At 41.3% G+C, this 24,274-nt stretch overlaps 1 protein-coding gene across 3 annotated transcripts in view; it reads right to left on the reverse strand.

Moving 5' to 3' along the window:
- Dock8 (dedicator of cytokinesis 8) overlaps nucleotides 1-24,274 on the reverse strand; it is a 180,370-nt gene that overhangs the window by 133,641 nt on the left and 22,455 nt on the right. For 2 of the 3 annotated variants that reach the window (XM_042699402.1, XM_042699401.1), the window contains exon 2: nucleotides 5,718-5,820. In XM_042699402.1, coding sequence (XP_042555336.1) covers nucleotides 5,718-5,820 — 103 coding nt within the window. Of the gene's footprint in view, nucleotides 1-4,681; nucleotides 4,839-5,717; nucleotides 5,821-24,274 lie in introns of those variants that run through there. The other variant, XM_042699403.1, reaches the window with a different exon arrangement.

A 24,274-nucleotide genomic window follows, 5' to 3' on the forward strand; every position in this document is an offset into this window, starting at 1 on the left:
GAAATTGTGAGAACTGTGGTTTTATCTCCTATCATATTACTATAAAGTCCTTAGTTACTAAAGTAACCAGTATTGAGCATTTGCTGCATCTTCTATGGACATTATAGACATTATATCATTCACCTTTTCTAAAAACCTTTCTAGAACCTGAAGAAATATGCTTTCTTAACTAAGCTCATTTTACAGATGAAAGGCCCAGAGATTTAATCATTTGCCCAGGGTTACATGCTTATGAATTTCAATCTTCACAGTCACGTTCTTAAACACTTAACATTTTTTATTAATTTCTTTTATTACTGTCTTTTCTATTTCTTCTTTTCTTTTATAGGCCTTTCAGGGAATCTGTATTTCTTGAGGCAATTAAAACACAAGGCAACAGTAACTATGTTTAAAAAGCATGTCAAAATAAATGCCTTCAACACTCCCTACAAATTCTGTTGCAAATGTCTCATGAGATTATCTGCTCAAACACAGAATAAGTAAATGATAAACACAAATGAGTTATGAAGAATGTCAATTTCTCAAGCAGAAGCACTGGAAATATGCACTTGAGAATTACACTGAAGCGCAGTTTTAAGCAAGGGAGTATGAGTTGTGTGTAAATAGACACTTCAAGGAAAAATGACATTTGTGCACAACGATCAGGAAAAAAATGTTCAGTTTCAGCCAAAGTGTAACACTCCTCATGTTCCTGGAATCTAAGGCTACAGATAGTGAAAAAAAGCAGGCTCTAACCGCCATCTCTTATCTTCAGAACCAGCTGCTCAAAAACCAAAAGCAAAGGACAACTCTCTCCCTCAGCCATTATCTGCTGAGCATCTACTAAGTACAATCACTGAGTGGGTTTTGGCATACAAGGGGGGGTCCAGTTGGGTGTCCTCATGGAGCTATATGCTAGTCAACCATGAGATGAGAATTTTGACCTGTTCACATATAAATAACACCACCTTTGGGGAGTACATTGACAAAAAGCAGAGCCTGGAGTTCTAACGAGTCATTAGACTACAATCTGGAGAATTGTGGTTTGAAGCAAGCCTATGCAACAATAAACAAACACAAAAAAAACAAAAAAACACCTAACTTCATTTCCAGTTAACCAGCAAAAAGCCAAACTGTAGGCTCAAGTGGAACAGCATTAGCTATAAGCAAGAAAGCCAAGAACTGGTGGCTCACACCTGTAATCCTAGCAGGAGGCTGAGACCTGAGGATTGCAGTTCAAAGCCAGCCCTGACAGGAAACTCCATGACACTCATCTCTAATAAACCACCAGACAGTCTCTAATCTAGGAATGGGAGCTTGCAGCCTGCAGGCTGTATACGGTCTTAGGGATCATCTGCTATGTGACAGAACAGAAATATACACTTCTCATGGGCTGTCCATAGCCCAACTGCCTGCACTGACACAGCCCAAGAATGATGCTAGCAATATCCAAATGGCCCTTGGGAGGAAAAACAAAAAAGGCTCCTCACTCCTGCATCTGTTAGTTTTAGGCTAACCAAAAGACAGCCAAAGGGGTGAGGTATGGTGGTACACCCCCAATGATTCAGCTATTCAGGAGACAGAGTCTGGCAAATTGGAGGCCAGCTCAGGTAAAACTTGGCTCTTCTATCTCCGTCACAGTCTGCACTCATGCATCTGCCTATGCCTGTTTCTGTATGCTAAAATAAAGCAATGCTCTTTGTTATCTGATCTAAGTGAAACAAGACTCTCTTGCTTCCAACAATGGCAGATTCCCATGGATGCCTTTGAAGACACTAACCTGGCGTCGAGGCCCTCAATCTATATTTGCTAAGACTGAGTGGCTCTCCCTGCTCTGGTGCAGAGAATCTGCCATTCTTTCATCTTCCATTGAGACTGTGCAGGCAAACTGCAGAAACCTCCCCTCCCACCACTTCCTTCCAGTGAATAAAACCATGGCACACGCTAATTCCTTGAAAGGTGAAATATAAATAAACAACAGAATCAGAAGAGGAAAAGTGGGGGCCATATTTATCCAGCTATTCACTGGTTAACCCCAGCCTTAAAAGAAAAAGGTTTCTGGAAAATATATGCATCTAAGACGAGGAGGCTTCTTTTGACTATAAATGTTTGATACACAAACATGTCAGGTAACTATGGCATTGTGGTCTGTTTCCAGGATGTGGCTTTTTACATCCTTTTCTTCATTCAGCATTACAGCCTGGCTGATCCATTTCATTTCAAAACTTTTCTATTTTTCTTTTAAACAGCTATACTTTCTCCTGTAAAAGTGTAGCTCAAAGTCCTTAAACACCTGTTGCCTCAGACCATATAGATTCCAAAGCTTTCTTCTCCTTTATATTTCACTGCCTCTTCTAAAAAATTCACATCATCTCCTACTTAACTCCTGTCCAGACAGAGGCGAGGCCTTCAGAGACCTACCCATTCAGAAAGCTCTCTTACTTTTCCAGGAAGGCTTCAACACATTAGCCACTATTTGCACAGGATACATTAAGTAATTCTTCTTGACCCCAACAAGGAGGTCATCAGTTGCATTTTTGCAAAAGAAAACACAGGAATCTTCAGAGAGGTTAAATAACTTATCCCAAGTTCTACAGAAAATAAGTGGAAGTTATCCTTGGCACAGACTTTTCCAACTCCAAAACAACAATGATTCGTAATTGGTTGGTAATTGACTGAATTTTAAATAACTTGAACTGAATACCTTTCTCTCTCTCTTTTTTTTTTTTTGGTCGGTCATGGGCTTGAACTCAGAGCCTGGGTACTGTTTCTGAGCTTTTTCTGAGCTCAAGGCCAGTGCTCTATCACTTTGAGCGACAGCACTACTTCTGGTTTTCTGGTGGTTAATTGGAGATAGGAATCTCATGGGCTTTCCTACCCAGGCTGGCTTTGAACCAGGATTCTCAGATCTCAGCCTTCTAAGTAGCTAAGATTACAGATGCTAGACACTGGCTCACAACTCTGAACACTTTTTTTTTTAAACCAAACACCCATTTGTACAAACATATGAGGTGGTAGAAGTGGCGATTAAATAAATACAATTTTTGCTCAGCCTTTCTCAATTGGCTAAAATAATCCAATGAGCAGTCTGCAACCTCTCTTTTAAGAAAAGTTTTCTAAATCTGTTTCAGGTGGAAATGCTTTGATCATAAACCACTCCTCTGCCTTGCTATCAACAACTCTTGCTGAAATGTTCTATTATCTTTCTATGAAAAGAAACTATTTTTCATAAGGTGCAACTAAATGACCATGTACGTTGCTAATTTCTTCCGAGAAGCCTTATTTGAGAAGATGGCTTCGGAGAAGCCACCACATAGTCACACTACCAGAGAACAGAACGGATTAGGGAGATGGGATTTTCTAAGCAGATCATTCATTAAAATGTATTAAAAAAAAAAGTGAGAGTAAGAGATGTCTGAGCTCCCTCAGAAATCTTCATGCTTCTTATCCTATAGATAGAAGAAAGATGGACAACAGACTAGCAGAAGCTAGAGTAGAGCCATGGAAAAATAGATTCAGAAAAGTCAACTGGAAAAGCCAGGATATATATATATATATTTACTTATTTATTTATTTTGTGTGTGCCAGTCCTGGGGCTTGAACTCAGGGCCTGGGTCCTATCCCTGAGCTTATTTTTGCTCAAGGCTAGTGCTCTACCACTTGAGCCACAGCTCTACTTGGCTTTTTTTTGGAGATTAATTAGAAGTCTCATAAAGTTTCCCACCTAGATTAACCCTGAACCACAATTCTCAGTTCTCAGTCTCTTTAGTAGTTAGGTATGAATGACCAGTGATCAGCTGGACTAATATGTTCTCAAGTGTACAGATGTGCAAATGAAATGAGGACTCAATGGCCACAGGTAGAACATATGGCCGTGGCACAGTTGTAACCATTTTGCTACTTCCTTTAAACCTTCTCTTACAATAGGGGCAGCCGAGCCACGTGCTAACCCAACTCTGCAGCTACTAAAGTAAAACATCAAAAACGTCCTGAGGAGGCAACCAAGTACTAAAGAGAATACTTGCAAACATTAAACACCTTTTCCCTTTGCAACTTTACATTTGAAAGGGATTTCTCCTACAAAAAATTTAAGGGTGCAACATGAAAGTAAAAGCTGGTGAGGAGACAAAGGGTTAATGCTTATGCGCTGAGCTTCCTTAAAGTCTCTTAATAGAGATGTCCACGTTATATCTCAAAGGAGCTACTATAGAAAGCTGTCGACTTAATATACAAAAACAGCAAAGCACTAGAACTCCCCTTCACTGTTTAAAAACTTAAAAGTATATCCAAGTCACTTTTCAGCTAGATTTTGCCTATTTTGGAATATATCCTGAGTCAGAAATTGAATCAAACTTTTATATAAATATACATTATCATCAAATTAAACCAATTAGTATTTACTATAATTTACTATGGTTTAAAGTTCACTTAACCTATCTGAGATTATGGGCACGAAGCTCTTGAGGTGGATTTTTTTTTAAAAATGTAACCTGCACTTTTCAAGCACACAGGGCAAGTTCAAGTAGAAAGGGCGGGCTAGCAAGCCACTCGAGTTATAAGTAGATTTTTCAGAGAAATGTCATCCACAGTTCCTCTCCCAGTAAAAGGTGCCATATACTTTTAAGTATTACTAGTTCATTAAGTGCCACAACATATAAATTACCCTTCTGAAATAACCACAAATCACACCAGTAAAACATACCTTAAAGAATACACAGTGACACAGGCGTGCAAACTTTACAGGAGACAAGATGGCGGTCACAGGAAATAGAGGGGAAGATTACAACATCTCTAAGAGCAGAAGTGGTTTTGGAAGTCATAAGTAGAAACAAAAAACGAACCCAACCTCTTCAAGATAACCACTAGACTGGATCAGAAAATACTGTTGTGCTCTGTGAGGTTGAGGAAGTAAATGTAGAGAGGGCAGGGCTCTCACACAGGAAGTGACCCATCTACTCCTACACGGACAAACGATTTACCTCACCTGACACAGGATGTGATTTTAGTCTTCAAATCAGGCAACACATATATGCACAGTGAGCAGCTAGTGTTAATGTAAGCAATCTGCACCATGAGGGAATGTGATTTCAAAAAGAAAACTTTGAACAAACAGTATCCATTCCAATTGTGTGAAGTTCCAAGTAGGGGCAAATTATAAGCACAAAAGCAAACCAATGATCGCTTCCTGCATTAGAGTTTAGGGGTTCAGGATTAAGACAGCACAAGGACTGGAAGGGGGAAACTGTTCCATATCATGATTAAGATCAAGTTGTTCCAAGTCATCAGATTATACCCCTAAGAGGGGTACAAATTGCTCCAATTCATCAAATTATTATTCCTGAAATAAGTAACTTTTTTTGTACTTTAATTATACTCCCAAGGAAATGGCGTTACAAAACAAAGATCTCTCACTTGGGTTTTTCAGATTTGGGGACAGAAGTTCTCAACAAAAGCAGGCTACAAATGGTGGTATATATCCAGGCTAATGCACTCCCTAAACATGAACTATAATGTGAGTCGCCTGGAAGCCTTTTAAATGCCGAACCACAGTCACAGAAGTCCTATTCACACTCTAAGCCCTGGTTACAGAGGGTTATCTCATGTCCAAAGCAGGCACTAATGAACTGGTGAGTGGAGAATGCTAGGTGGTTACAAGACGGAGGCTAGTCAGGGTATGTGCATGGGGTGTGCGCTTCTGTATGTGACCTTCCCTCAGCAAATCTTCAACTCATACTTACTAGCTGAAGAGAGGGGAAGCCAGATGTACTCATGCTCTGCCGGTGGTACTGGCCAAGGTTTGGCGGGAGAGTGGACTGTTTCCTGATTTCTGCCGAAGAATACCTGGAATTAAAACAGAAAATTCTAAATGAAGTTACTCACTTTTTAAAGAAAAGATTGTAGATGTAATCTTTGCTATCATGTTAGAAAACTTTTGTCTAGGCAAAGAGCAGGACTAGCAAAAGTGCCCTCAGTGGCCTGAGAGTTGGTAGCCCGGTAGTTTTTGTCCAATAATCATTATCCTGGAGGAGTCCATGGGTACCAGGTTGTTGTTATCATGGCTCCTGTCCAATCCAAGCAGGATGAGGCAGAAAAAAGGAGTCGAGGCCCAGTAAAAGATCTAGGGCATTGGACTCCAGCCAATAAGAGAAGTTGGTTTTTCATAAGAATGTCTGATTTCGCCTAGAAGCCTTTACATCTGAGTTGCTTCTTCTATTGTTCTTGTTTCATTCTGAGACAAAGTCTCACTATGTAATCCAGGTGGCCTGGAACTCTCCAGACTCCTGCCCCAAGCTTTCTCATACTGAGGATTACAGGAGTGCACCCCTAAGCCCAGCCTGAGTTGCCATTTTGATCCAAGTAGTCTCATTTTTAAGAAGCTTTGGCCCAGCTGTGTGTGATTATTTCTGTCTCCCTGCAGGGCCTTTGCCTAGAGATCACCTGAGATTCTCAAGCATAAATTTTTCTAACTTCTTATAGTAAGCAAGCTATGGGCACTGTAAGTGCTAGCAAAGATATAAGTAAGTAACCCTTTGTCCCATTTATATTAACATTGCTGTCTTTAGCCAATGGTTGATGAAATTTTTCTGTATTGTGCATGTACTTACAACTTTCTACACTAGCTAATGTTAACCTGGCTCACACATAGGTTGGTTTGTAGACATTAATCTGTTGCCCATTTGCTTGGAGTTCAGAATGTGTTTTCTTATCATATCATTAAGTTGATCATTATGTTGATTAGCTTACCAGAGTTCACAGAGAAACAAGACAAAGCATACAGTAGCAAGACCACCCAAAATACAATTATAAACAGAGATGACAGAGGATCAAACGAGATCATAGATTTAAATCATGCAATGTAGATTTAAAACAAGCACATGCACAAATCATAAATACAACACAGTAATATTAAGATATAAATATAGAACTTGACATAATTCTTCACATTAATGGGTAGGGCATAAATATTAAGTACTTAAGCTGGGTGTGGGTAACTCATCCCTGTAATCCTAGCTACTTTGTAGGTTGAGATCTGAGGATCAAGATTTAAAGCCAGGCTAGGCAGTAAAGTTTGTGAGAGTCTCAGCTCCATTAATCATCAAAAAGCTGGAAGTAGAGCTGTGCCTCTTTGTGATAAAAGTGCTAGATTTGGTGACAAAGTTAACAGCACCCAAGCCCTAAGTTCAAGCCCCAGTATAGGCATGCATGTATACACTTGTGTACATATGCGCTTGCACACACACACACACAACACACACATTAACTAGTTAAATGATGGGGCTTCCAATGTGGTCTACTTGCCTCTCAACTTTGGCAGTAAGTGCTAGTAATGGCTCTCAGGACATGAGGTGAAAAGCAGTCAGAGCTATAAGTGTTCTTCATTGTTTTTTTTTTTTTTTTGGTCAGTCGTGGGCCTTGAACTCTGGGCCTGGGTGCTGTCCCTGTGCTCTTCAGCTCAAGGAAAGCACTCTACCACTTGAGCCATACTGCCACTTCCAGTTTTCTGGTGGTTAATTGGAGATAAAAGTCTCATGGACTTTCCTGCCTGGGCTGGCTTTGAACCATGATCCTCAGATCTCAACCTCCTGAGTAGTTAGCCACCAATGCCCAGCTCTTCATTTAATTTTTAAGGAATATAAGAGAATAGTAGGACTGGGAAGAAGTATTCTTTTCTTTTCTTTTTTTGGGGGGTGAGGGTGGGGGATGGCAGCGTTGGTTCTGGTCCTGGGGCTTGAACTCAAGGCCTGTGAGCTGTCCTTATGCTTTTTTGTTCAAGGCTAGTATTGTACCACTGGGGCCACACTCCACTTCTGGCTTTTTTAGGTTAATTGGAGATAAGAGTGTTAGCAACAGTCCTCAGCTCTCATACTCTAGAGCTGCTAGCTTACAGGTGAGAGCCACTGGTGCCTAGCAGGCCAGAGGGAAGTATTCTCTTAGCCATCAAGGAAATGCAAACCATAATGACTCACCTTTTTACAACCATCAGGATGACTACAACAAAGCTACGGGCACTGTGGAGGGCTAGCAAGGATACAATGGAAGGGAGCACTCTTTCATTCGTGTTGGTGGTAATGTAAAGTGGTACAGTTATTTGGGAAAGACAATCTGGCAGTTCCTCAGAAAGTTGCACATATAGTTCCCTTATGTCCAATTCCACTCTTAGGTGTATACCCAAGAGAAATGAAACCATACTTCCACACAAAAATGTTAACATGGATATTCGTAGAAGCAGAATAATTCATAATAGCTTTAAAAAAAAAGCCCTTCAAGGGATGGTTAAACAAAAAGTAGTGTTTTGTACAATAGACTATAACTCAAAGGAATGAGGTGCTGATATATACGACAGCCTGGGTTAACTCTGAAAACATTATCCCAAGAATATGCTCAAGGCTAGTGCTCTACCATTTGAACTACAGCTCTTCTTCTGGCAGATTGTTGGTTAATTGGAGATAAGCGTCTCATGGTTTTTTTTTCTTTTGCTCGCACTGGCTTTAAATTGTGAACCTCAGATCTCAGCCTCCCAAGAAGCTAGGATTACAGGTGTGAGTCACTGTAGAAGAGACAGAAAGGAGACTGGTGGTTGCTAAGAGCTGGAAAGATTGCAGGGAAATTGAGTGTGAACATAGAGTTTCTTTATGGAGTGATAAAAATGTTCTAACGATTGTGGAGGAAGATAAGCAACTCTTAAAATATATTAAAAACATCCAACTGCACACATAAAATCGGTACTTTGTTGTATGGTATTAAGTAGCAATAGATGTAAACTAGAAGTGGAGAAAAGCCTTCAGATTTTTGTCACTAGCTGGGAAAGTGGCTCAGTGGTAGAGCGCTTGCCTTGCATGCCTGAGGCCCTGGGTTCGATTCCTCAGCACCACATAAGCAAAAAGCCAGAAGTGGTGCTGTGCCTCAAGTGGTAGAGCACTAGCCTTGAGCTGAAGAGCTGAGGGACAGCGCCCAGGCCCAGAGTTCAAGCCCCACGACCGGACCCCCCCCCCCAAAAAAAAAGGATCAGATTTTTGTCACTAGCACTGAATAGACTGATTTTCAATCACACATTGGACATTCACCAGTTGGTTTTTTTTTGTTGTTTTTTGTTTTTGTTTTTTTTTTGGGTCCAGTCGTGGGGCCTGAACTCTGGGCCTGGGCTCTGTCCCTCAGCTCTTCAGCTCAAGGCTAGTGCTCTACCACTTGAGCCAGTGCCACTTCCGGCTTTTTTCTTTTTGCTTATGTGGTGCTGAGGAATCGAACCCAGGGTTTCATGCATGCAAGGCAAGCACTCTACCACTGAGCCACCTTCCCAGCCCCACCAGTTGGTTTTTTTAAGTCAGCTAAGACCAATGTAGAAAATAGAAGTCCTATAATGTGCAAATAAAAATGTAGGTCCTAAGCAGGAACTGATGGTTCAAGCCTATAGTCTTATTTACCCTGTAGGCTGAGACTTAAGGATTGCAATGCAAAGTCAGCCCAGGCAAAGTCTATGAGACTTATCTCCAAGTTACCAGCAAACAGCTAGTAGTGGAGAGGTGGCTCAAATGGTAGCATGCCATCCTTGAGTGAAAAAACTAAGGGACAGTGCCTATATCCTGAGTTTAAGCCCCAGTACCAGCACGAAAGAAAGAAAGAAAGAAAGAAAGAAAGAAAGAAAGAAAGAAAGGAAGGAAGGAAGGAAGGAAGGAAGGAAGGAAGGAAGGAAGGAAGGAAGGAAGGAAGGAAGGAAGGAAGGAAGGAAGGAAGGAAGGAAGGAAGGGGAAGGAAGGAAGGAAGGAAGGAGAGAGGGGGAGAGAGAGGGAGGGAAGGAAGGTGGGAGGGAGGGAAGGAGGGAGGGAGGGAGGGAGGGAGGGAGGGAGGGAGGGAGGGAGGGAGGGAGGGAGGGAGACTGTAGGTCCTGTTTGGCATTGCAAGAATTCAAACTAACACTGCCATCATTGATTTACTTGTTAAGAAGATGACCTAAGTCTGGGAGGGCAAGACAACACAGCAAATGCTTCTGTCTGATCTTCTCTGACCTTCAAGATGACCTTTCCCAAAAGACTGACTTCTCTATGCACATCTGCCTCAAGCTCCTTCCCCTAGACCTCCCAAATCACAGGCCTTTTTCACGGCCATCCTGAACCCTGTCTCTCCTAGGCTAGAGTGTGAGGTGGGGCAGACACTGTCCAGGAAAGGGAGCACCATTGTGGGGGGCTGCAAGGGCTGGCCAAGCAAAAGGGCAGGTCCTCATTTTCATTGTCAAGCAAGAATCTGTCGTTCCATGTCCAAGCCCCGGTGTCTTCTGTTTCTATCATGAAATGAAGATGTTCTTACTTTCTAGTTCTGTTGTTTTGTCTTATTGAGACAGGGTTTTCCTCTGTAGCTCAGGCTGGCCTCAAATGGGGTGCAAAGTTTTGTAGAAGGAAGTCTTGGGGCTTGTTTCATATGTCAAGACCCATCAAGGGGAGTCAGTGTGGTGGGGAACAGGGCGGGGAAACGGCTTTTGTTTTCAATGGGTATTTGCGATGGACATTAGGATTAAGACCCAGCAGAACTAACATAGAATAGAACTTGCTCAGTGCGCATTTTGGATATCTGCAGCAAATTATCAGCTACTTAGTAGAGCGCAGACTCCAGGACCTTCCTCTTTGCTGGTTCTAGATTATCCTCTCTTGGGTTATGGCCTGGAAAACTGCATCTGAAGCCAACCACTTCAGGCAATTTTTATGTCACCCCTCCCTCCCCACACACAAAAAATCCTTAACATTTAAAACTTATAACTTCAAGCCTAAGAAAAAGGTTGGCTCATCATTTACTCATCAAACACTGAGCAACACAAAACACCAGCTCTTGGCTGAGCATAGGGATGGAAGGGGAAAGAAGCAACAAGTAGTTTTTGCTAGAAAGCTTAGGGCAATGCGTGGGTTGGTGGAAGGTGGGGTGATGTCTGGTTCATTATAATATGCTAAATAATACAGCAGCCCCTGGTAAGTAACTGGAGAGAGTTACTATGCCAGCCCAGGACTGCTTCGGAAGCTTCTGGATGAGGAAACTTGAATCTGATTTTTTTTTTTTTTTGGGGGGGGGGAAGTGGGAAGAGCTCTGAGGGAAAAGAAAACTGTGTGCCAAATAATGTGTGTGCTTATGTGCCTGAACGTGGGGCCTGGGGTTAGCTCAAGGCTAGCACTCTACCACTTGAACCACAGCTCCACTTCCAGCTTTTTGTTAGTGACTTGGAGATAAGAGTCTCATGGGATTTTCTGCCCAGGTTAGCTTTGAACTATGATCCTCAGATTTCAGCCTCTGAGCTAATATTATAGGCATAAGCCACTGGTGCCTGACGGTTTGTTTTGTTTTTCCTTCCAACAAATGACATCTAGATAGGTTTCTTCATTCCTATTTCAATCATTTTAACTGTCATCCTTCCCTGTCTCTTTGTGCTGCATGTGTCTAGAAGAGCAAAAGGAAGGCTCAGGTTCCCAGTCCTGAGGCTGGCCAATTGTTAGCTGTTTAGAGTTCCAGCCTGGATCTTAGATTTATTGCACATAACAAGAAGGGCGGGGCTGGAGTTCTCCCTGGACACCTTTCCAGCCTGCAGGAACTGGCTAAGACATGCAAGACTCTTCAAGTGGGAGACCAGACCACAGCCTCCTCCAGCAGGGGTGCCAGGGATAGAGGGCTTGTGACTAGTCCCCCCTCCCTCAAAGACAATATTTCACTCCTTGCTGTGCCAAAATGGTGGGAAGGACTTTATAATTGATACCAAAAAAAAAACCCCTTCAACCTTAAGTATTGAAATTGCTTTGGAAGACACCTGGATACTTGAATTTCTCCTTAACTTGACATGTTTTAAACAATAGTACAAGGGAGAGAGCTTTTAAAAAAAAAAGCAAACGTATAATTTACTCTTAATAACTAGCAACTGTAAAACACTCAACAAATACAAAGAGGATAAGTTACAACGCTAGTAATAAATAATAATTATAGACATTGATGGCTGTGCACACCTACACCTTGCAAATAGACATGTTTCAGAACAAGGATTGATTTTCTTCAAGCAAGCAGTGAAAGAATGTCACCCAAAGGTCCTAAATTACAAGTACAGAAAAATGCAATATGAAAACATCAAGGTTTAAATTTTTTTAAGGTAGAAAAGCTGGTCCTGTGGTTATCAAAGGGCTGGATCATTGTGCATAGCACAGATAAGGTTGGCAAACATAAGGCTTGCTCAAGAGTGAGTAGTTCCTGTAGCAAGGCACATAAAAGTAAGCTCAGCCTTCTCCTGAACTGCATGGTCAGATACTTCCAGTACATTGTTATTATTATTAAATTTATTTTTAGCCAGTAGTGGGCTTAAACTCAGGGCTGGACCTCAGAATTCGTGCTCACTTGCCTGGCTTATTCATGGTTGGCATTCTTTGCTTGCTCATGTCTGGCACTCTACCACTTCAGTCATACCTCTGGTCCAGCTTTTTGCTGGTCAATTAGAGATGAAGCCATTCAAAGTTCTCTGCTGAGGCTGGTTTCAAGCTGCAATCCTTAGAACTCAGCCTCTTGTGTAGTTAGGAGTATAGATGTGAACAACTGGCATCTGGCTACTCCCTTGTATACTTTAAAATTTTAACAGCTACAAAATGAATTCTGTAGCAAATTCATGGATATATCAATGCACATATGTGGGGGGGGGGGCGGCTCAGCAAGAAAGTCTGGAATGAATTCTTCAGTTCTTTAGTCTTGAGGCTTCATGATGGGTTATTTGAGGTTTAATGTTTCTCATAGTTTCCATCTTTTCTCATACAAACATCTCATAAATGTACCATTTCTGTAAAGCTGACTCAACAGGTAGAAATAGGACTACAGATTCCTTCTTATTACTAGGCCGTGGAAATTCAGTTTCCTCCTCCCAGGAGAGTTCCAAATCCCTTTCACTTGGAAAATTCCTCCGTAACCAGAGGAGTGTTTATTAGAAGCTCTCAATAGCTGAGGGTTCTAGCAGTAAGCCTAGAGAAGAAGAGCGATTCATCGCCACCAGTGTCTCCTCAAGACACTTCCTCTCTCCGTTTATCATGTTCCTGTATATTCTGCTCCTCATAAACTATCAATTCCCTTCTGGCATAATTATCACCTCCAGATGAAACAGAAGTCTCCTCAAAGGATACCCATAAATGTGGGTGCTTTGTTCAGAACTGCAAAAAAAAATATGCTGAAAAGAGGAAAGACAAAATTGGAATAAAAGAAATAACTTTTAAAGAAATACTGGTAATAAAACATTAAAGATGATGCCTGATAAAGTTTTACATACACACACGTACAAATCAATGGGGGGGGGGGGGAATAAAGAAACATTATAGTGAAACCTAGATATATTATAGTAAAATTGCTCACGATCAAAAGAGAAAACATTGTAAAACATTCACAGAAAAGACATATTCACTTCAAAATGCAACAGATGACTTCTCAATTGAAAAGTGAGATCCAACCACCAATGCAAGAACATTTTCAAAGTGCTGGAAAAACAAATTCAGCCACCCACCTAGAATTTTCTACCTAGTGAAACTATTCTTTACAATTAAATGAGAAATTGTAAACTGTCATGTAAAAAAAATGGAAAGAACTTATAACCAACAAAGCCATCATAAAAGAAAGAGTAAAGCTAGGCACTGGTGGCTAACACCTATAATCTTAGCTACTCAGGAAGCTGAGATCTGAGAATGGAGGTTCAAAGTCAGCCACAGCAGAAAAGTCCAGGTGACTCTTATCTATCCAATTAATTACAGTAAAGGGCAGAAGTGGTGCTGTGGCTCAAGCGGTAAAGTGTTAGCCTTGAGCAAAAGAACCTCAGGGACAGCACCCAGGCCTAGAGTTCAAGCCTCAGGACCATCAAAAAAAACAGGGGGCTGGGAAGGTGGCTCAGTGGTAGAGTGCTTGCCTTGTATGCATGAGGCCCTGGGTTCGATTCCTCAGCACCACATAAGCAGAAAAAAAAAAGCCAGAAGTGGCACTGTGGCTCAAGTGGTAGAGTGCTAGCCTTGAGCTAAAGAGCTGAGGGACAACGCTCAGGCCCAGAGTTCAGGCCCACAATTGGACCAAAAAAAAAAAAAACAGGAAAGAGGACTTTTGGACTAAAGGCAAACAATCTCAGAAAGGCACAAATGGTGAAAGAAAAAAATTCACTAGGAAGAAAACCTAAATAATAAATACTGTATAATATGAATATAATAATGATGATAATGTAGAATTTGATATAAACATGGACTTAAAATAGATATCAATGATATCACCAAAAGTAAGAGAGGTAAACAGATATCATATGTTGTAAAATCCTTGACTTATTTGGTAATTGGTAAACTACTAATTCACATTAGTAGTTTCTGACACCTTAGCAATAACGATAAATAAATTTAAAAAATATTAAATTAGATTTCTAGTTGGTCAAGTATATATTGTAATTTTTATGGAAACAAGACAATCTAAAACAGTAAGGAAAACGGCAGGATTTTGTGTCTAAACCAAATAGATCAATGATTACATTAAATATAAACAGGTTAAACTCTTCCATTCAAACACGAAGATCCTCAAATAAGATTTTAAAAATTACCTGCAACTTACAAGATAAATACTTCCTTTCTTTGTTGGGACTGAGGATAAAACTTGTCTCCTTCACACATTATTTTGTTTCCAATTTTTTGTCAACACAAATAATGTTCAGAAAACTGTACATATTAATGTAACTCCCACATCTATAAATGTATCTGTGGAATAACAACCTGTAATTGGAACTGTTGGGGCAAAGGGCTTCATGTATTTGTCCTTATAGTCTGTTTTTGTTTGTTTGGTTTTTGTTTTGAGGAATTAACCCTCTAACTAGTAATATAATAGAATGTACAAAGTGGTCCCATCAATTTTAAAGAGTTGCTGAGATAGTGGCTATCCTGCCTACAGTTACTTATCTGGAACTGTCCAGAATAATTGAGATGTTTTGCACCCATCTCCCCAGCAACCTGTTATCTAGATTACCAGATAACTTTATGTGCTGCCACAGTGGTGAAATTATAATCTATGGTCCTGCAATAAAGCCACATGGCCTGGCTAAAAACAACTCAATCAGTCTCGTGCTCCAGTCCAAAGGCCCATGCCTTTCTTGGAGCTTTTGCTCATTTTTTAAAAATGATTCACCTCTGAGGAAAACCCAGGTCACAACATTTTTCTATGATCTGGAAAGTAGCTCCTAAACTCCTAAGGCATTGTGGGATGAAATTCTACTAGATGCATGGAAGGAAAATGAAAGTCCTGTTTCTGGCCATTAAGAAGCACGTCCCAGATATTAGGACCAGGAAAGGTTGACACTGTCTTTGCATGACAAGAGAAAACTGCGCCACTCTTTTCTTACTTTCTGGTGGATCCCTATCCCCTAGCTGAGTACGTCATTGAATCCTTACACAGTGCCACAAATCAGCTTTATCATCCCATACAAAAGATAAAACTGGAGATGTCTAGACTCCAAACCCCTTGCTCCTAGTCACTAGCTTTTAAAATGTATTTAAATTTAAGCCCACTCTTTAAAAGCCTATGGGAGATAATGTTATTTGCAGTTAGGGAGTTAGAATGATTTTCTATTCTTTTGCCCAAAATGTGCTATGGTTGCCATGATTTTTGGACAGAAGTTACACACACACACACACACACACACACACACACACACACACACACACACACACACACACACACACACACACACACACACACACACACACACACACACACACACACACACACACACACACACACACTCCTATACATGGTTAATCGAGCACAAGAGCAGTCTCTTTGAGGGCTCCTTTTTGTCATTATCATAGTATTCCTAAGTCTCTTTGAGTTTGAGAATAAAGATGTTCTCTCCTTACACTTCAAGCCCTCTGTCCACTTCCCAAACTACCTGGATTTATTCAAACCTAAGAGATATTGTAGGGTGCCAGGGTTATGAGCAGCTCAGTTCTGCATTCTAATATGTGCCATACCTAACTGAGCTACATGCCCCAGCCTGGCCAGCTTCCGTCCCTTGTGTCTGCAAGACCCTACAATGGTGCTAGTGGTTTTCAGAGGTGCTGGCAGGGCAGAAATCTGGGGACAGGCCTGTGAGACTTAGTGAGGAGGGGTTCATGAAGATCAAAAGTGTAGCCTAGCCCTGGTTATTCAATCTGATGGCAAATGCCTTTTCCTCTAAGAGGAAGTAGAGCAGTTTTACTTCCTTCCTTTTTTAAAAACCAGTTTGCTTTGTTCGAGTGTGAGACTAACTGAGGTTATTGAGAAAGTTTGTTTTCCCATGAATTGCCTACCTAGCTCTAGGTAGGTGATGATACTTCAAGTCTGAAGAGCTGAAAGTACTTGCTGGATTTTCATGCATACTCTCGCTTGTTCTCAAAACAGCATCCGGGAATCAGCCTTAACATCTAACTCCAGTTAGACATGCAAACTATTGGACCTTACTCCCCGGATCTATTGCCTCTGAAACTCTGGAGATAAGGGTCCAGAATCTATTTTACCAAGCCCAGCAGACGACGGAGCTGCAGTTGGAGAATCACTGGTTTATTGCTAGCAGACAATTCTAACTCAGCTCCGTGTCCTTTACCCACCCTCCCTCAGTCAGTGGGGCTTTGCCATCTAAATGTCTTTTGTCAGCCTGGCTAACCTTGTCTACCCAGTTTGGGGACCTGAACATCTAGGTCCTCAAGACATCTATCTAATAATGCCTATATTTCCTCCGCCAGGAAATTATATATTTTATAAACCAAGTAAGTAATATTTGCTTTAAAAATAAGTTGTATTTTATTTAACTAAACCTTATTACCTTATGCAAATAGGCAATGTCCCCCAAAATAACTGCTCTCCTAGTTCCTCTTGACCTAGTCCCAAATTACAACTCTCTCTTCTCAAAATGTATTCTAGCTTGGAGGAAGCAAACAAACAAACTGAACCCTCCCTAAATTTATTAAGTGGTGGACGGTTAACTACTGTCAGAGCCTAGGAAGGTAAATATTTTGAAAAAAGAAAAACAAAAAAAGCAGGGGAGGAGTTGTAGAATGAGGAAGATTCCTTGTTGGAAAGAGTAGAAAGGAAAAATATGGCTGAAACCCAGATGTCTGGTGTTAATTTCTTATTTCAAAAAGTATTTATTCAGAGACTTGGGACGTAGAGATTAAGATTACCGTGATTCAAGGCCAGCTCAAGCCAAAATGAGTGAGATCCACCATCTCCATGAAAAAGCTGGGTGTGGTAGCACACACCTCCCAGAGAGCGGGGAGGTGCAGGTAGGAGGATTGGAATCCAAACCAGTATAGGAAGAAAAAAAAAAAAGTGAGACCCTACCTAAAAATAATTAAAGCAAAAGAGGCAGGAAGCGTGCCTCAAGTGGTAGAATGCCTGCCCACTAATAAGCACAAGGCTCTAAATTGCATACACAGAAAGGAAGGGAGGGATGGAGAGGGAGGAGGAGAGACACGGAGAGGTGGGGTGAGGAAGGGGAGAAGCAGAGAGAGGGAGAGTGAAAAAAGATCCTGAAAACACTGTACTGAAGGAAGTAGACACCAGTCCTCACGAATCTTTTATCCCAGTGAGCAATGAAGTGTCGGCCATTATTTTGCCTTAAGCATTGTCTTATCCAGCCATTGCTGCATTTCATGGTGTCACATGACAGCGGGTTCTGGAGACAAGAGAAATCTTGGATCCTTTATACTGGAGAAAGTGATGGCTGAAATGGTGGGGAACGGGTTCAAAAATGAAAGGTACTCAGATACCACTCCAACTCAACAAGGTCAGCCATTCACAGACACAAGGACATCACCCAGAAGCTCAACTTGACATCTAGATGGGTTCTAGGAAGGGCGCTTACAACATTAAGCAACACCCATCCTTAGAATAGCCCTCCCATGGAACAAATAATGTCTGCATTTTGCAGAAGAGGGAGCTGAAGGGGAAAAGCACTGGGGACCGGCTGGATCAGGTTCTGAAATAGAACCTGGTCTGGCTTAAGGAACTGAGTTTTCTCCTCCCGGATTTTTGGTTTGGACGGATGTGTTTTATACACACACATCTTTTTCCAAAAGCAAGGCCCAGTCTTGACCAGTGGCTTCCAGGAAGCCAACATGCCTATCATTTCTACAAATATTCATTCTTTCTCAGCTCAAAAAAAAAAAAAAAAAGCCCCATTCTTGTCTGCTACCACCTGCCACAACACTCTTTTAATGCTGTATCCTTAACAAAGTGTCTGGGTAGAAAAACAAGTTCTTTTAACTAGTCCCATACTAACACGTTAGTCCTGCCAGTGTAAAATACACAGAAGTAAAAGTCCTTTGATTGCTTCTTAATAAATGAGAGTACGTTCTGTGCACTAGACATCTATTCCAGATGCCAGTTGTGAAGGTATTTGTTTTGGTAAAGTTGTGAGGCCTGATTTATGGGCCAAGAAGTTATTTTAAGTCAAGAATCCTGGCTAAAAACACCAACTCTCCAAATGGTTTTGCAAAGAGGCAGTATGTTTTCTCTACTGCAATACTGTAGTAGTAACATATTTATTTTATAAAATCATAGCAAAGTTTATACTAGTGGATATAAGTGTGTGGGGTGTGTGTGTGTGTGTGTGTGTGTGTGTGTGTACTGTCCTGAGGTTTGAACTAAGGACCTGGGAACTGTCCTTGAGCTTTTTTTTTTTTTTTTTGCTCAAGACTGGTGCTCTATCACTTGAACCACAGCTCCACTTCTGGCTTTTTGGTAGTTTGTTGGAGGTAAGAGTCTCACAGACTCCTGCTTGGGCTGGCTTTGAACTGTGATCCTCAGATCTCAGCTTCCTGAGTAGCTAAGATTACAAGCATGAGACAGCCAGCGGTACTCAGCTCACACATTATTCTTAATACTGAGAAATGATCGTGATTACGGGACATGCATGGCAAAGTTACACAAACTTTGCTCAATTTCTTAGCTCATTCTGGCATTCTACCACTTGAATTATGCCTCCAGGCCATCATTTTGCTGATTAATTAGAAAAAAAGAGTCTTGAATATTTATCTGTGTAGACTGGCTTTGAATCTCAGTCCTCCAGATCTCAGCTTTCTGAGTAACTAGGATTATAGGTGTGAGTCACTAGTGCCCAGTGAGCTGAACTTTATAAATAGAATATAAAGAAATTTATCCCCTTCTGTATTTACCCTTATTTTAAATCAAGAACAGTTCAAAGAGTCTCAAAATCATAAGGATGATCTGAAAGCATTCCGTGTAGACTCCTAGAAATTTAGACAAGAGGCTTATAATTGAGAACACAGATGACAATCTTTCATATATTGAGGCTACTACATCAAATGATTTTAATGCAAAACCTTCTGATACTCAAGCTAAGCTTATCAACAAAGCTAACTTTAACAGACTTCAGACACTGCCTCGGCAAGCCGGTCTTGGAAGAATGTTCCTTCCTGCAGTGAAATGCTCACACTTTAGCATTGGTAAGTATCAGCTAGTGAGTGGATCAACCATGAAGATTCTTGGCCGGTCATCCGAAATTCTGATTCAGGAATCGAGCACAGCCAGACATGACTTCAAACAACAGTGGAGGTTCAGATGCAGCTCCACACATCGGGAGAATAAGCACAGGCTGCCTGTGAACTCAAAACCAGTGTAAAACCTCTCTAGCCAATACACCAACCTTGATGCTCCCTGGGAAGGAAGGAGAAGGACAACTGGAATCAGTGAGGTTCTGTCTATAACTTCCCAGTTCTCTCAGCAGAGAAACAGTTCCTGCACTAAGCAGCAAGGTCAAGTTCCCAGGATGACCTCAGTAAGTAAGTGTTTTCTCCCTTGCTTCTATGTAAACAAGTTTCTCAAGGCACTTAAGATTAGAAAAGAATGAGGAAAGATGTGGAGGGGGGAAAGAAAGAGAGAGATTTTCTTTTTGCAAACAAAATAAAGGACAGGTAATATTGTTCACTCAAATTGGATGAACTAGACTGGAAATGCTGAATACTTACAGGCTTTGCTTCAGAAAACAAATCACTCAGCTCAACCAGACACATGGGCTAGTAATTAAATAGTTAAAAGTGGTATTTTTTTGACAAGGGTTAGAAAGGATAGTCTTTATTTTTTTTTTCTGTCTGTGATCTTACTGAGTCTTGCTTGCTTTCTCTCTCTTTTTCTCTCCCTTTCTTTCTCTCTCTCTTTTCTCTGTCTTTTCTTTCTTTTTTGTCAGTTGTGGGGCTTGAATTCTGGGCCTGGGTGCTATCCCTGAGCTCTTCAGCTCAAGGCAAGCACTTGAGCTATAGCACTTGAGCTACAGCACCACTTCTAGTCTTCTGGTCATTAACTGGAGATAAAAGTCTCATGGACTTTCCTGCCTGGGTTAGCTTTGAACCACAATTCTCAGATCTCAGCCTCCTAAGTAGCTAGGATGACAGGCGTGAGCCACTGGTGTCCAACTTGCTTGGCTTTCTTGCTAGTGGGTGGCACTCTACAACTTGGGCTATGTCTCTAACCCAGCTTTTTTAAATGGTTAATTGGAAATGAAATCTCATAGACTTTTCTACCTGGCCTGGACTTCAACCCTGCATGTCTCAGCCTTCTGAGTAGCTAGGATGAGGGATGAGCCATCAACACCCAGCCTTTTTCAGAGATTTTAATCCCTAACAAATTGTAGGATTTGATCAATTTCTTACTATCATTAGGCCCACTAAGAATCTGCAACTCTAGATAATTGTTACTGTGTGGCTTAGGGTGACCTTGAATTTGAGATCCTTCCGCCTCAACCTCCTGAGTGCTGATACAAGTACAAAAAATTATTTATATGTGTATAAGAGTTTACATCTGCACCACTCTTCCTGCAAGGCCCCTGTAGGTCAAGGTGTTCCACACAAGGAGGAAGCCGAACATGATCCCAGTTTGGCCAGTCTCTTTAATTAACATAACCTTTAGGGTCTTCTTAAGGCTAAGCTTCTCATTCTAGAGTCTTACTGGCTATCTGTCTACAAGAAAAGGCAGCACATACTGCAGAGGTAGGGTTGGCTACAGCAGGTAAACATTGTAGGGGGTAAAACAGAGCTCAGGAAAACAAACTGCGGCCTTTGTCCTTGAAAAAGATGTTTCAAGTAGGCAAAATGGACAGCAATCTATGAGTTATGACTAGAAAAGCAAAGAAATCCCTAACTAGTACCAGGTATGGCAGCACAAACCTGTAAACCCAGCACTCAGGAACAGGAAACAGTGGTGGAGGCATGAGGATTGCATGTTCAAAGGTAACTTTGAGCTACGAATGTTTCAAAAAAAACCAAGGGCTGGGTTTATAGCTCAGTAGTGGAGTGCTTGCCTAGCATGAAAAAGGCCTAGCACCACAGTAAATGAATGGATTAATTAATCCCTTAACCTACTTTAATTTGCTGCACTTATAATTACTCTAAAGCATACAGGAAATGTTCATGATCAGTTACACAAAAGAATACACACACTGAACCTTATTACAGTGTCAAGACACTACACCAGATTCATCTACAGCCATCTAACCTTACACAAGGATCCAGAGAGAAAGTGGCTCCATCTGTCCTTAGGGTCCCAGACGCGGCGGAAGACAATGTACACAAAACCAAACAAACAAACAAGGATAACAACCAAGGTCCAGTCTTCTTGGAAAAGAGATGAAGAGTTAAAAAGGATAAAAATCAGGATTTCCCCTGTAATCCCAGCATCATAGGAGGCTGAGATCTGCTGATCCTTCAAAGTCAGCCCAAAAAGAAAAAATCTAGACTCTATCTCCAGCAAACCTGGAAAAAGCTAGAAGTAGATGCGTGGTTCACGTGATAGAATGCCAGCCTTGAATGAAAACGCTATAAGGAGAGCACCCAGGGCCCTGAGTTCAAGCCCTAGTGGCAGTATGTGTGCATGTGCACAATAAAACCTGTTTCCATTTATGTAAAGAAGTATACACAGGTTGTTGTTTTTTTCTGGGGGGCAGAGAGGGTTTGTTGGTCCTAGGGCTTGAACACAGGGACTGGGCAATGTCCCTGAGCTTTGTTGCTCAAAGCTAGCATTCTACTACTTGAACCACTGCTCCACATCCAGCTTTTAGGTGGTTAGTTGGAGATAACAGTCTCACAGATTTTCCTGCTCTAGCTGCCTTCCAACACCATCCTCAGATCTTAGATCTCCTGAGTAGCTAGGATAATAGACATGAGCCACTGGTGCCTAGCTGGGATTTGGGGATTTTTTTAAAATTAGTAAATCTAAAAGAAAGTATCTTTGATATTGTCATGTTAACTTACATACTAACCATTTTCCAAAGAAGGATGACTTTGGTTCTCCCATCTTGTTTCATTATTGGCTGATTCTGTGATCTTGGGCAAGTGAGTTGGCCCAATTAAACACACAGCCAGGGTGAGGAGGAGGGACAGAGGCCTAGAGACATAGACAGCAGAGACTAAAAAGCAAAGCAAACTAAGAGCCATCAGGACCTTGACATGGCAAAATGACAGAGAAGTCTGCAGGTGGAGGAAGAAGAACAGACAGAGGGATCCTGCACTCCAAACCTACCAGGCTGTACGAATAACCCTGGTGCTGGCTACCAAGCTTTCTACCTCCCTATTTGCAGATATACTCTTAAAAATAATGCACTGCTAGCCTGGCACGGGTGGCTCACACCTGTAATTCTAGCTACTCCCGAAGCTGGGCTCTGAGGATTATGGTTCAAAGCCAGTCTGGACAGGAAAGCCAGTAAGACTCTTGTCTCCAAGCAGCTACCAAAAAAAGTTGGAAGTAGAGCTGTGGCTCAAGTGGTAGAGTGCTAGCCTCTAGCAAAAAATGCTCAAGGACAAAACCCAAGCCCTGAGTTCAAGCCCAAGAACTGGCATAAAATAAATTAATAATAATGATGATGGTGATGATGCACTGCTACCTGAGTTAAACTTCAAGTACTTATAATCCTGACAACCCCAAAAAGCCTATTAGTGTCCCTACAATTACTAGTATGCTAGTCATATTTAAAGAGTGTTCACTGTTTAACTGGGACTATTCTAATTAGGTCATTTAGCTTTTACAATAACTCTATGGGGCCAGCATTATCTCCATTTTACAAACTAAGAAAGGAAAAGCTTCTCAGAGAAGCTGACACAGGAATGAGCCTTCTGGTATTTTCCTATAGCAATGGTAAGTTCACATGAGAAAGCTTTCTCAAGAAAGGATATTAACTTTACCCTGACTCCTGAGAAAAACAGGTTTCAACTTGTTGCTGAGACTTTGAACCCAGCTCCAGTATCATTAATCCTTTCATGGATAAGTAGTTATGGAATGTGTTGCAAACATAGCCCAGATGCCTAAAGAGAATGACTGAGGATCGATTTTGCTCAGCTAAGAGGTTCTTTCTGTAGACATCTTTGTCTCTTCATATTCCAACAAAGAACCAATCTCAAGCACTCCGAGAAGCCCTTTGGAGGTCCAAAATCTATTAATGCACTCATATTTTCCAAGAATGTGGGAGAGGAAGGCAGAGGAGGTGCCTTTAACAGAAATTTCATCTGTATTTTTATTTGAGATCGTTCTTTATCCAGAGTTTCATATACATCTGGAAAATACCTCCTCACCCCAGACTCCCCTCTGCTTTCTAGGAAGCACTCAATCCTCTTCCTGGTAGCCTGCCTCAAGTTTTGGGTCTCAGCCTTTCCCTGACCACCTTTACTCTCTCTATCACTCTTGGTCAAGTTCTCAGGATTCCCCCCTCCCAACTCTACAGAAGATGCCCTTGATAGATTCAGGTGACCTTTTCCTGCCTAGCCAATGACCACTTGCCAGTCTGGTTCTAACTTGATCTCTCACATCAAGTCCTTCTGACCTCTGGAAGCTCCTTCCTGGGAACAGAGACATACTATTAACTTTGCCTTTTGACTGTCCTCAGTTTCTTAAATTACTTTCCCTCCCCCACTTTAGGCCTCTTAAATCTTGTGTTTTTCTCAAATGTCCGTACTTGTGGAAATTTGGGAGTGATGGTGCAAGGTTAAGGAAGTTCGGTTCCTAAAACATGGGGAGGCATTAAAGAAAAATAACCAGTGGGAATCCCAGCAAGGAAAAAAAAAAAATCAAGTATTATGTGGTATTAGAGGGTCTCTACTGGGAATGTTTTCTATAAATAAGCCTTCTCTCAGAGGAAATCAGTTTCTTTAATTGTTTCATTCCTCTAAGGGACAATGTCAAAGCTATTGAGCCCCAAACTACCCCTCTCTTAGTCATTTAGTTCAGATGGAAAAATTTTCCCTAAAGAATGCAGGAAGGAATTTCTATAAAGCAGTGCATCTATCCTATTTTTGCC

This window comes from Dipodomys spectabilis, unplaced genomic scaffold (assembly GCF_019054845.1).
Source record: "Dipodomys spectabilis isolate Male_0828 unplaced genomic scaffold, ASM1905484v1 ptg000241l, whole genome shotgun sequence".
NCBI lineage: Eukaryota > Metazoa > Chordata > Mammalia > Rodentia > Heteromyidae > Dipodomys > Dipodomys spectabilis.